This window comes from Ammospiza nelsoni, chromosome 1 (genome assembly GCF_027579445.1).
Source record: "Ammospiza nelsoni isolate bAmmNel1 chromosome 1, bAmmNel1.pri, whole genome shotgun sequence".
Classification (NCBI taxonomy): domain Eukaryota; kingdom Metazoa; phylum Chordata; class Aves; order Passeriformes; family Passerellidae; genus Ammospiza; species Ammospiza nelsoni.
Window position 1 is genome coordinate 68,532,591 of NC_080633.1, and position 11,094 is coordinate 68,543,684.

Here is an 11,094-nt window from a genome sequence, read left to right on the forward strand (position 1 = left end):
TTAGAGGAATTTGGCCAGACCCTTTTCTCCTCTGTAATTGATGCCTCAAGCTGTGAGATCTCTTTTTGTTGTTGCCTGGCCAGAAATCCCCTAGAAATGCCTGTTCTTATGAGACTTGTGGCCAGATTGCCAGAGGCTACAGTCATTTCAGCAGTGATAGACATATCAAAAGCCAGATATTAAACTCTTCCTGATTGTGCATTGGAAACTACCCCAAAGTTAATTCCAAAGCAGATTTGCAGAGTGTAATATTCAACACAAGCTTCTTGGAGCCAGCCCAGCCTTTAACCTGAAGCTATAGCTTGTCTGCCTTCAGAAAAAAAAAAAAGGAACAGTCAAAACCCTAGCAGATATGTTTTTATTATAAATCTATAAGAAATAATAAACCAATAAACCAATACAGTTATCAGTAGGGCAGAAGTGAAATGAAAAATTCCTCTGGCTGCAGCCTCCACAATCTGGTGCTCCTGCAAAGGTGTCTTGTCCTTCTAAGCAGCAAACACAGCCATAAATGGCCAAGCTGCCGAGACCTGAAAAGTCCAATGTTTATGCCCATGTACCTCAACCAACACTCCTTTCATCCTCTTCCTTTTTTATGCTGATAATGCACCAACTGTGCATTATTAAAGGTCTTTTGGGCTATCAAATCCATCTCTCTGGGTAAAAGAACAGGGCTCCACATTTTGATAGCTGCTTCAATCTCTCTTATGTGTTATAAAATCCCTCATCACCACAGCAGCAAAGAGCTGAGTAAAAGTATTTTGCCTCAGCTTCATCTTAAACTCAAAACTTTTGCTACTTTGAAAGGAGAATTTTGTGCATAGTGCAGAGCTTAACCTTTGTCTCCTTGACATTGCCAATGTCTTCAGGAGGGTGTAAAGGACAACCCTACTCTGGGCTGCAGGTTCATGGTGGAGTGAATGGAAGGGCAAGCTGCCAGGGGACACAGCCCCTGGCCTGTGCCTTGCACTTCACTCACTGCCATGTGCCCACGTGCTGAGCTGGCTCTCAGAGCTGGCTGAAAATGAACTCTTTTTTTTTTTTTTTAATTCCTCAGATTAGTTTTCAGTCAACTCTGTCCTCTAATTCTTCTTCTCTCTGTCCATAGTGGAAATCTATAAATAGGAAGAAAAGGTGGAACTAAAGGAAATTATGGGAAGGCACAGAGGTGGCAAGCCAGCGTTTTTCATCTGCAGGGCCCAGCTGATGGCTGGCATAGTTACCCAAAATTACCCTTGCCTTTGAGCTGGAGAAACAGAGCTTGGGGGCTCATGGTGGCTTTGAGGGGATGCCCATGCAGGCTGCCACTGCACACATTAGGGAGACCTAAGGAGGCAGTGGCACTCACCAGCACTATTTTGTGAATGGACTCTCAGCAAGGAAGCTTTCCCTCTTGCCCTCCAGTTTCTTTACTCTTAGCTGCACTGTCATTTAACCCCCTGCACTCCCTCTCCTTGCCGGCTGGCTGCATTTGCAGCCCATGGGAGTCGTGGGTACCCGGCCTGGCAGCTGCTGTCTCTCTGTCATTCAGGTCTGAATATTGGCACGAGTGGTTTGTAAAAGAGAGGGACCGACAGCTGGTGCAGGACCCTGCAGCAGAGCCGGCACGGTGGGACTGCAGGCTGGGGGAAACTGGGAGGAATGGGAGCCAACACTAATTTTCCCTCCCACGAGACCCCCTCTGGCTCCTGGGGTGGGTGATGAAGGTCAGGACTGAGCTGGGCAGGGCGAAAGCTGTGCACTGCCAGAGCCACGGGACACGGCTGCAGGGGTTTGTCTGATTACTTTGTCCTGGGAGAAGCCCGTGCTGGCACCTTGGGGTCCCTCTCGTGCTGCTGGAGGCGATGGCCGTGAGGACGGTCCCGGGAGGGTGCCCGGGTGCCGGAGTACCCCAGAGGGAGCCTTATCCCCGGCAGGGCTCACCGGAGCACGCAGCCCCCACCACATCTGCAGCCCGTCCCCAGAGGATGGGGTGCCACGGCTGGGTGCCACGGTCCCCGCCGCGGGGCAGCCCCACCGCCATGCCCCGGGCCGTGCCACGCGTATGACCCCCGCTGGCCGCGCCACCCTGTGCGGTGTCACGACCGGGCGGCCGCCGCCGGGATGGAGCACCGGCGAAAAGGCCGGGAGAGACCGGAGAGACCGGCCCCCCCTCCTTCCCCGCTCCCCCCAGACCTCATCCCGAGGGTGACGTCATGGTGGGGGAGGGGGCGGGCGGGGGGAGGGGACCCCGCCGTCCCTGTGCCCCTCACGCCGCGCAGCGCTGGGCCGGCCCGGCCAGCCCCGACGGGGCGGCCCCGGGGGCGGGGGGCTCTGCCGTGCTATCCCCACCCCCGGGGGCGGCTCCTCCGCCTGCGTGTCTGTGTGTCTGCCTGTGTGTCTGCGTCTGTGTGTCCCCTCCGCCTCCGCAGCGCTCCCGCCCCGGGGGGACGGTCCCGGCCGCCGCCCCCATCGCCGCCACACGGGGCCGGAGGAACGCGAGGAGCGGGGGGGGGGGAATTTCTCGCCGATTTATGGGGCGGGGGGACACGGGGAGAGCGGGTAAATCCAGCCTGTGATGCCTATAAATGGCGCTCCTCTTCCAAGGTGCACATTTATAAAAAAAAAAAAATAAGAAGGGGGGGAAAAAAACCCGGCCGGTGTCATCCCCCCACGTCAGGGCCGGTGGTGGGGCGTGAGGCTGTACTTCCTCCGCCCCCTCCTAATGGAGCGAACCATTCCCAGCCAGCCTTCCTCGCCCTCTCCCGCTGCCTCCCTCTTCCTCTCCTTCTCCTCTTGTCTCCCCCCCTTGTCTGCAAAGTCCTCCGCTGCTCGGAACTTGTTGGCAATGTCTATTTTTCAGCTTTCCCCCACGTTCTCCAAAGTAACTATTTAAAGATCTGCAGCCGCAAATGGTTTTACTAAATGTAGGATGGGACTTAAGTTGAACGGCAGTTATATTTCTCTGATCCTTGCTGTACAGATAGGTAAGTGGACTGCCAAATTCCGTGTCAAGTTGTGCGCGCCCCAGCCCGGCTGCTGCATGCGGGAATGCCGGGATAACCCCGCGGTGCGTGCGGGACCCGCTCCCCGCTCCCCGCGCTCCCTCCGCGGCCGCGGCAGCAGCTCCGCGTTCCGGCGCGCTGTCAGGGCAAGGGAGCCCGCAGGAAAGGGAGCCGCTGTCTGGTTTCTCGTAAACCACTTTTGGTTTTCGTTTTCCTAAAGCCGTGCATGCTCACTCATACTTCGCCTTTTATTTTCCCTCCGCCTCTTCTTCCTTCTTTTCCCTCCTTTTCTCTCGGTTGCGTTTGTATCTGGGTTTCGGATGTCCCCTTCGTTCCCTTCCTCTTACAGTTTGGTGACTCCGGTGCTAAGAAATTTTCCTCCTCTCCCCGAGGGACAGAGAAATTAGAACGGGCACAAAATGTCTTGCGAGAGATCTAGCTGGAAAGTTTTTTTGCAGAAAATCAGGGGGACAAGAGAAGGTCTCCCTTTGGGAGCCAGAACGTTTTCCCATTTGTAGAGCATCTTAAAACCAAAGAAAACCCATCACTAAATTAAAGGAAATAATCAACTCGAATGCAGTGATTAAACAAATAAAAATTACTTTCAAAAATCTCGGAGTCCCACCGCCCAGTCGTTAATTTTGTATTTGGAGAAGACCTGTCAAAAACCGAGCAGGTCCAAAAAAATTCTATATATGCTGTAACTTAAAATAGACCAGGTTTCTTTCCATGCCGGTGTGTATTTTGTGTGCTTGTTGCCGGTTTTGTTCAATATCTTGGGGTTTTCGCTGGTTGCTTTTGTTGGTTTGCTCTCGGCTTCATTTTATACGTTTCTTTCATGAGATTTTTTTTAGTTACGGACATTAAACAATCTCCAAGTTAATGACCACCTTGGTCCTATCTAGGCAAATGCTAAAGATTACTACTGGATATGTAGATTCCCGAGCATGATCCAAAATAAGGTTCAAATGAAAGGGGGATTAAAGCACGTCTTTTATTATCTAGACTGTCAGGTGTGAAGAGCCCTTTGAAAATATTTTCCTGCAAAGGAATTCTGATACAATTAAAAAAAAAAAAAAAAAAAAAAAAAAAAGCTCGGCATTGCTATTTAGAGATCCTTTTGATCGGTCACACTCCTCTCCAGAAAACCTCTGCAGAATTTTATAGGTAACAAAGAAACAAGAGGGAAAAAAATTTTAAAAGGGGGGGAGAATTAGAAAGGGAGGCAAAAAACCCCTTGAACACTTATTCATCTAATGGGGGGGGGGGGGGAGAGAGAAGAAATAGTGCAGCGAAATTTTGACCTCTGGGAAATGTGGTTAAATGATGCAAACCCCTACATTCGTATTACAATTCCATTTTAAATAAGGCTGAACACTTCACAAGGCCAGTTTGTGTACTGTCACAGAAAGAAGGGGGAAGGTTTTATTTGGATGTTATCCTTAATTGCAATCCTTGCAATTTTTGTTTGTGTGTTCGTTCATTCATTTGGAGGAGGAGGAAGGTTTTCTTTCTGTTGTGTTTATTTGGTTCAGCCGAGGATGGATTTTATTTCAAATTTCAAAAGGCAGCTAGAGTCTCTGGGAAATGCCGTTCCCGGGCTGGCATCAGCATGAGCAGTGGTTTCGAAAGTTCCCCCCAAATGCTGCTGCACACCGTGGGGATGGTGGCGGTGCGGTGGCTTTGCGGTGCCCTGAAGGGGACAGCTTTGAAGCTCGTGGAGAGCTCCTCTCCTCTCTGCTCCTCCTTCGGTATTTAGGGTAACCTTCCCCCCACCTCCTCCGCACCTCCCCACCCCCGGAATCAGCTTCTGGTTGCCGGTGTGGGGTTTGCGAGGGGCCACTGGCTTTGCCCCGTCCCCGGTAAAGGCTCGAGTGAAATGGATGCTCGGCTCGTTCCCAAAATGTCTATGCACCGGGACTTAAAAAAAAAGGGGGGGGAGGGGGGCGGGCGGGGGGTGTGTGTGAGGATTTATTTATTTGTTTGTTTAGGATTTAAGCATAGGAGATTGGAGCTGTCCGAAATCCCTGACATTCTGGGAGATGACCGAGCGGGGGGCTGGGGTGGGCTGAGTCTCCGCGGAAGGAAGGGACAGGAGGGATAGACCAGCCGCAGGAGAACGGGGAGAATGGGGAATGTCTTTCGGGAGGGGGCCCGGTCCGTCAGGAGGGCTCCTGCGGTCCTGCTGCATTGCACATTGCTGCACACGCTGCTGTCTTTGCATGGGTGCGGGCTCTGGAAGGTCGTGGCAACGGCAAGGCACAAGCGACCTAGTTAAAGAAAAATCCCGTTGTCTTTGAACCAGACAGGAACCGTGTCTATCTGCTTTTGCTTTTTTCCTTTTTTCCTCCCTCCCTTCCTTTTTTTTTTTTTTTTTTTTTTTTTTTTTTTTTTTTTTAATTTATTGGCGGGGTTTGGGGCGGCTTAGAGCCGGGGATACCCCGTGCGGAGGCAGCGGCACGGGCAGGCAGGGCCAGGCTGCCCCTCGGGGCGAGGGATGCTCGGCTCAGCGCTGGTCCCAAACGTGACCCCGCCACCCCCCCGGCCCCAGCCTGGGGCAGGGCTCCTCTCCGAACCCCAGATTCTCAGCACAGCCCGACACTTTTTTGCAGAAATTCGTGACAACTCCCCCTCGGCTATAGCTGCTGGAGCGAGATGGCGCGGGTTTTATAGGACATGGTTTTACCCTCGGGATGGTCTTCGGTTCTTCTCTATTTGTTTGCCTGCCTTCTTTTTTTTTTTTTTTTTCTATTTTTTTCCCCCCCATCATAGCCAATGTCTGGAGCCTGCTGGGGGTTTGATGTGGCGGCTGGTGCTGGTGTGTGTGTGTGTGTGTGTGTGTGTGTGTGTGTGTGTAGAGGGGAGTGGCCACCTAGTCATGTTAGCGATGAATCAAACGGCAAGAGGAGGATTTGGGTTGAAACAGTCTCTTTTGGAGTCAGCCATTTAGCTTGTAACCCGCACCCGGCCAGGAAACACACGCACACACCCCTGGGGTGTCGCAGCCATTCCCTGAGGACGCGGCGCGGGCGGTGTGGGCGACAAGGGGCTCCTCCTCAAGGGACGGGGGAAGCCCTTCCCGCCCCCGCCGGCCGCAGCGACATTCCCGGGCCCAGGGACAGCGCGGCGTCCCCAGCTCCCGCCACGGGCAGCCAGCGCCTCGCCGTGCCCGGGTACCCCGTGGGCGGGATGCCGTGCGGGGACACGGGCCTGCCGCGGGTTCCATGTCCCGTGCCGTGCCATGCCGCGCCCTCTCGGGGCACGCAGGAGGAGCCCGTAACTCATTTTCCTCCCGCGTTTGCAGGCGGTTGTTCTTGTGTTGGTTGATATTGTGCTGAACAGAATGCCCTTGGCCAGAGCCGTCCTGGGGGTGCCTGGGCTGCCCGGCAGGTTTGGGGGAGCGGGGCTCACCCCGGCCCGGTCCCGCCCTGCGCCCCCAGCACAGGCACGGCCGGGTGGGCACCCCCGCAGCTCTCTCCGTGATGTCGCGGTCCCTTCTTTGAGTGTCTCCATCGAGCTCTTTCTAGTGATTTTTTTTATTATTACTATTTTTAATTTAAATTTTTTCCCGCTGCGCCTTGCATGGTGTTTGCCCAGCGACCTGGGCAATAGGGAGCGTGTGCGTGTGCGTGCGCCTGCGTTTGCAGGGAGAAACGCTCCTGCTGCTTCCAGGAGGAATTTTCTAACAAAGGATCAAGTCCGGGGAGAAGCAGGCAGCGCATCTTCACCTCCCCTCCTCCTCTCCCCTTAGAGAAAAAAATGGAGGGAAAAAATAGAAAAAAAAAAAAAAAATGAAAGCATCGTCGCTAATCCACTGACACCGAACCCTCCTGTACTAAAAAAGCAAAGGGCGAGGAGCCCCCGGCTCACCTCCTCGAGGGGCCGATGGCGAGCCCGGCTCGGTCCCAGCGCCCTGCGCTGCCCCAGGTCGCGCTTTCGGCCGGGCTGGGGGCGGGCGGGGCGGAGGGGGCAGCGGCGAGCGGGGCTGGGGCGGCGGCGCTGACCTGTGCCCCTGCCCCCGCAGCGTACCTGGCGCAGGCGGTGAGAGCGGCGGGGCGGTGCGATGCGGTCTTTAGGGGCTTCTCGGATTGTTTGCTGCGGCTGGGCGATAACATGGCCAACTACCCGCAGGACCTGGACGACAAGAGAAATCTGCAAACGATCTGCGCGTAGGTCTTTCCTCTCTTCTTCGGGGCCGCGGGGGGGAATGGGGGTCACCCGAGGCTGGGCGAGGGGGGCGAGGCCGGATGGCGGCGGGAAGGAACACAAGAAACGCCGGGTTGCGCTTTGGGGTTGGAATCTCCGCTCCAGGGTCCCTCCAAGCTCACTGCCACGGGGACAGGCCGGGCTTGGGGAGCAGCGAAGTCTGGCGGGAATTTTTACAACGCCTTTTCTTTTTTTTTTTTTTTTTTTTTTTTTTTTTTTTTTGCCTCCGTGAATCTCAGGTGTTTTATTTTCTGGTTTGTTTTCTTGGTTTTTTTGTTTTTTTGTTTTTTGTTTTTTTCCTTTTCCCTACTTAGCTCCTCTTTCATGTTCTTTCCCTTCCCCCGATCTGCACTGGGGTGCTGACATTAGCTGCCCCGGCATCGTTATCCCTTTCCCTATTGCTGCCTGTGGGACACGCTCACCGCTGCCCACCCTGGCGCTGGGGGGGCGGCTCCTCGGAAAACAAAACGTAATTAAAAAGAGAAGAGCCCTGTCACGATATGAATCGCCCAGCGGCAGACAGGCGGCCGTCCCAGCGCCAGCTCTCTTCTGCCACCTCCATGGCCCCGGGAAAACCCATTTGCTCCCAGAAGGGACAACAAGGAAAGGGCAACGATAAAGGGGAGTAAAAGAATAATAGTAATAATAGTCGTAACAATGATAAAAGCAATAACAACAACAACAGCAACATTAAGAGGAGAAAAAGAGCTCGCCTCGCAAAATCGCGTCCCGCACAGGGAGGAGAACGCGAGCATTTTCAATATGTCTGGGAGGAAAAAACCGCCACAAAACAACAACACAAAAAACCCCAAACCCAAACCACACGTACAAAAAAAAAAAAAAAAAAAAAAAAAAAGAGCGGTTGCAGCACAGGGTGTTTTCCCCGCTTCTCGGTGCAAAATCCCCCCGTTAAAAAAAAAACAAAAACAAAAACAAAAACAAAAACAAAAACAAAAACAAACAAAAAAGGAAAAAAGGAAATCTTTAGAAACGAGATAGTATCTGTAGACGTAAATAAGTTTGGAATAGTTTTGGGTTTTTATTTCGCTCCGCAAAAATCAGGAAACAAAAGACATGAAGTGGGAAGGAAAGGAAAGGAAAGGAAAGGAAAGGAAAGGAAAGGAAAGGAAAGGAAAGGAAAGGAAAGGAAAGGAAAGGAAAGGAAAGGAAAGGAAAGGAAAGGAAAGGAAAGGAAAGGAAAGGAAAGGAAAGGAAAGGAAAGGAAAGGAAAGGAAAGGAAAGGAAAGGAAGAAATAAGTGTGAAGAGACTCTGCAGCACTCTTGTCTCCCTACCTAGATATTTCTGAGTCAAACCCCTAAAAAGGCTGGCACCTCTCTGTAAATGCTGGGCTGCGGTTTACTTAGTGTCCTGCAACAGAAATAAATACACGGGGGAAGCAGCGCCCTGATTTGATATCTTGTGCCCTCGAGTGCCAGACCAGATGTGATCCTGATCTCTAAAAATAACTATTTTCCAAGAAAGACCCTTTTCCCGACCACCTCCCACCATCCGATTGCCTTCGCCCTGTGCTGGGATGTGTATTGAAAGAAGATGGTGAAAGATTTAATTTTCCTTTGGGAGATGCAATTACAGCAGAAATACTGCAGGAGAGGCACACTCTCAGACTCTGGCTTCTCAGTATCTCATTATTTATTACAAATGTAGCAAACATTGGTAGTCTACAACCAGCTTAGAGTGCTCATAAATTAGAGGCAGCAGGACTACTTTGGAGGGAAAAAAAAAAAAGGAAAAGGAAGAAAATCAAGACCCAGTTTCGCAGACGCCTGCCTTGAGGCGTGGGGGAAATAGAAGGCGGATTTGGGGTGATTTTCGATAACTCAGACGTGGAGAGAGAAGGTCCTCCAGTACCGTCCATGAGACGGCGGGTGCCTGACCGGGGACAAACGCCGGTCCAGTCCCCGAGAAGAAAGAATTAAAAAAAAAAAAAAAAAAAAAAAAAAAAGGAAAATTTGTGCGAATAGCTGGAAATTATCCTAGGAAACGGAATCTCTTCCCTGCCTATAGACCCCTGGCTAAGGATCAGGGGTCGCTCCCGCTGCCCTGCTGAGGGTGCGAGGCGCTCAGAAGCGGAAGATGTTCCCTCCTCCTTCTCCTACCCTTCCTGCTTCTCCTTCTCTTCCCCCTTGAGCTTTTCCCGCAGTAAGGGCCTTTCCCCGCCCCGGGGAACCCCTCCCGAGGGTTTCTGCCCGCCGCTCCCCAAAGGTCCCTTTCCCACCCCCTCTGCCCAGCCCGCTGCCAGCGGTGAGGAGGAGCCCGCGGGTCCCTGGGCCGACCCTGGCAGCGGGGGGGACATGTCCCCTCCTCCCGCCAGGCAGGGTCCCCTCCGCCGGGGGCTCGGCAACCCCGAAGGGCTGGCGCCGAGGGCGGGGTTGGGATGGGGGGACCCCGAATCCCGATCCAGCGGCTCCTCCCCGCCGGCCCGGCCTCCCTGGCAGGCATGCCCGGCTGGGGCGGCACGGCAGGAGGGGGCGGCGGGCCCGAGGGGCGGCCCCCGCCCCGGGAAAGTGGGTGCCTGCCTCTTCTGACGCCGGCTGCTCTCCCTCCCTGCAGGTACTGGGATGATTTCCACGCCTGCACCCTCACAGCGCTCACCGATTGCCAGGAAGGAGCGACAGACCTCTGGGAGAAATTGAGACGGGAATCCAAAAACCTCGATTTCCAAGGCAGCTTATTCGAACTGTGCGGAGGCGGCAGCGGCGCGGCGCCGTCCCTGCTGCGGCCGGCCCTGCCCCTGCTGCTGGCGGCTCTGTGGGCCGCCCTAGTGACCTGGCTGCCTTTCTAGGGGCGAGGAGCACACTCACACCCACACCCTCTCCATGTGCTGGATCTATAGAGGAAGTGTCCATCCGTTGCTTTGGGGACGTTGTGCTTTTCTGTGGTTGATGATGATGATGATGATGGTGGTGGTGGTGGCTGATGATGGTGAAACACCCATGTAGGACTGTGGAAGCGTTCTCCCTTTTTTTTTTTTTTTCCTCCTTTTTTTTTTTTTTTTTTGTGTTTTATTTGCCGAATCTTACCAAACAGGCAGCGGCGCGCAGCCCAAATCGGACCTCAGCTTTACTATCGCTTCGAATCAAAAATAGAGAAAAAAATATAAAGAAACTAACTCGAGCCCTCGTTGTGCAAACGCAATCTCAGGAACGGCTCTGGGCCACCCACTGCTAAGGCTGTAGCCGGCCGGGCACCTCCCGGCGAGCCACGGGCTCCGCTAAAAATGCGGCAGTGTGCGAGGCGAGAACAAAAACCGCAGACAGGAAAAGGCACTGGCGAGAAATCCAAGGTAGATGTCCACGTGTGAAGCATATGGTGAATAATTCACAATCTCTCATCTTTCCTCCACAGTCGCTTGTTATTTTTTTTGGTCATTCCACTGGGAAAAAAAATTTAAAAATATATAAAAAAGAACATTTTTTCCTCAAGGGGAAAAGAGAGCGAGAGAGGGAGAGAAAGAGAGGGAAACGAACAGCTAAGGAAGGAAGGAAGCAAGAGAAAGAAAGACGTATCTAAATGCCCGGAGGAATGAAGGAATGCTGCTAACATCTCTGAGAGTTTATCTTTACTTGCTGTTCGAAGGCATCTTTCCGAATTCACTGCCTTTAATTTTTTCCTCCTCTTTGTTTTAGATGTTACACATAACAGTAAAATACCTGAATATCCAACCGTAGAGATCACAAAAAGGGGGCTTAAATGTAAACCTAAAGGAAAAAAAATAACAACAGCAAAATGATTTTGAAAAAAAAAAAGAGCCTTGATTTTAAAAGAGAAGAAAAATGTAATTTAAACAAAAGTTTATTATAAAGTCAATTCAGCAAAAAATAACAAAAAAAGATTTGCTACAAAGTATAGACAGAAGTATAAAATAAAAATTATTGTTTGAAA

General features: G+C 52.4%; 1 protein-coding gene across 1 annotated transcript; it reads left to right on the forward strand.

The window, feature by feature from the left end:
* The first annotated feature begins 2,547 nt into the window (after positions 1 to 2,547).
* NRN1 (neuritin 1) lies at positions 2,548 to 11,094 on the forward strand. Its single transcript, XM_059487866.1, has 3 exons — positions 2,548 to 2,966; positions 7,009 to 7,153; positions 9,763 to 11,094. The coding sequence occupies exons 1-3, from the start codon at positions 2,912 to 2,914 to the stop codon at positions 9,992 to 9,994; spliced, it is 432 nt and encodes a 143-aa protein (XP_059343849.1). The 5' UTR covers positions 2,548 to 2,911; the 3' UTR covers positions 9,995 to 11,094.

What these genes read in the sequence shown, in the direction of transcription:
- NRN1 (XM_059487866.1), top strand. Translation starts at nt 2,912, where the DNA reads ATGGGACTTAAGTTGAACGGCAGTTATATTTCTCTGATCCTTGCTGTA. An exon ending in GATCCTTGCTGTACAGATAG is followed by an intron (nt 2,967 to 7,008) that starts GTAAGTGGACTG and finishes CTGCCCCCGCAG; the next exon opens with CGTACCTGGCGCAGGCGGTG. An exon ending in AATCTGCAAACGATCTGCGC is followed by an intron (nt 7,154 to 9,762) that starts GTAGGTCTTTCC and finishes CCCTCCCTGCAG; the next exon opens with GTACTGGGATGATTTCCACG.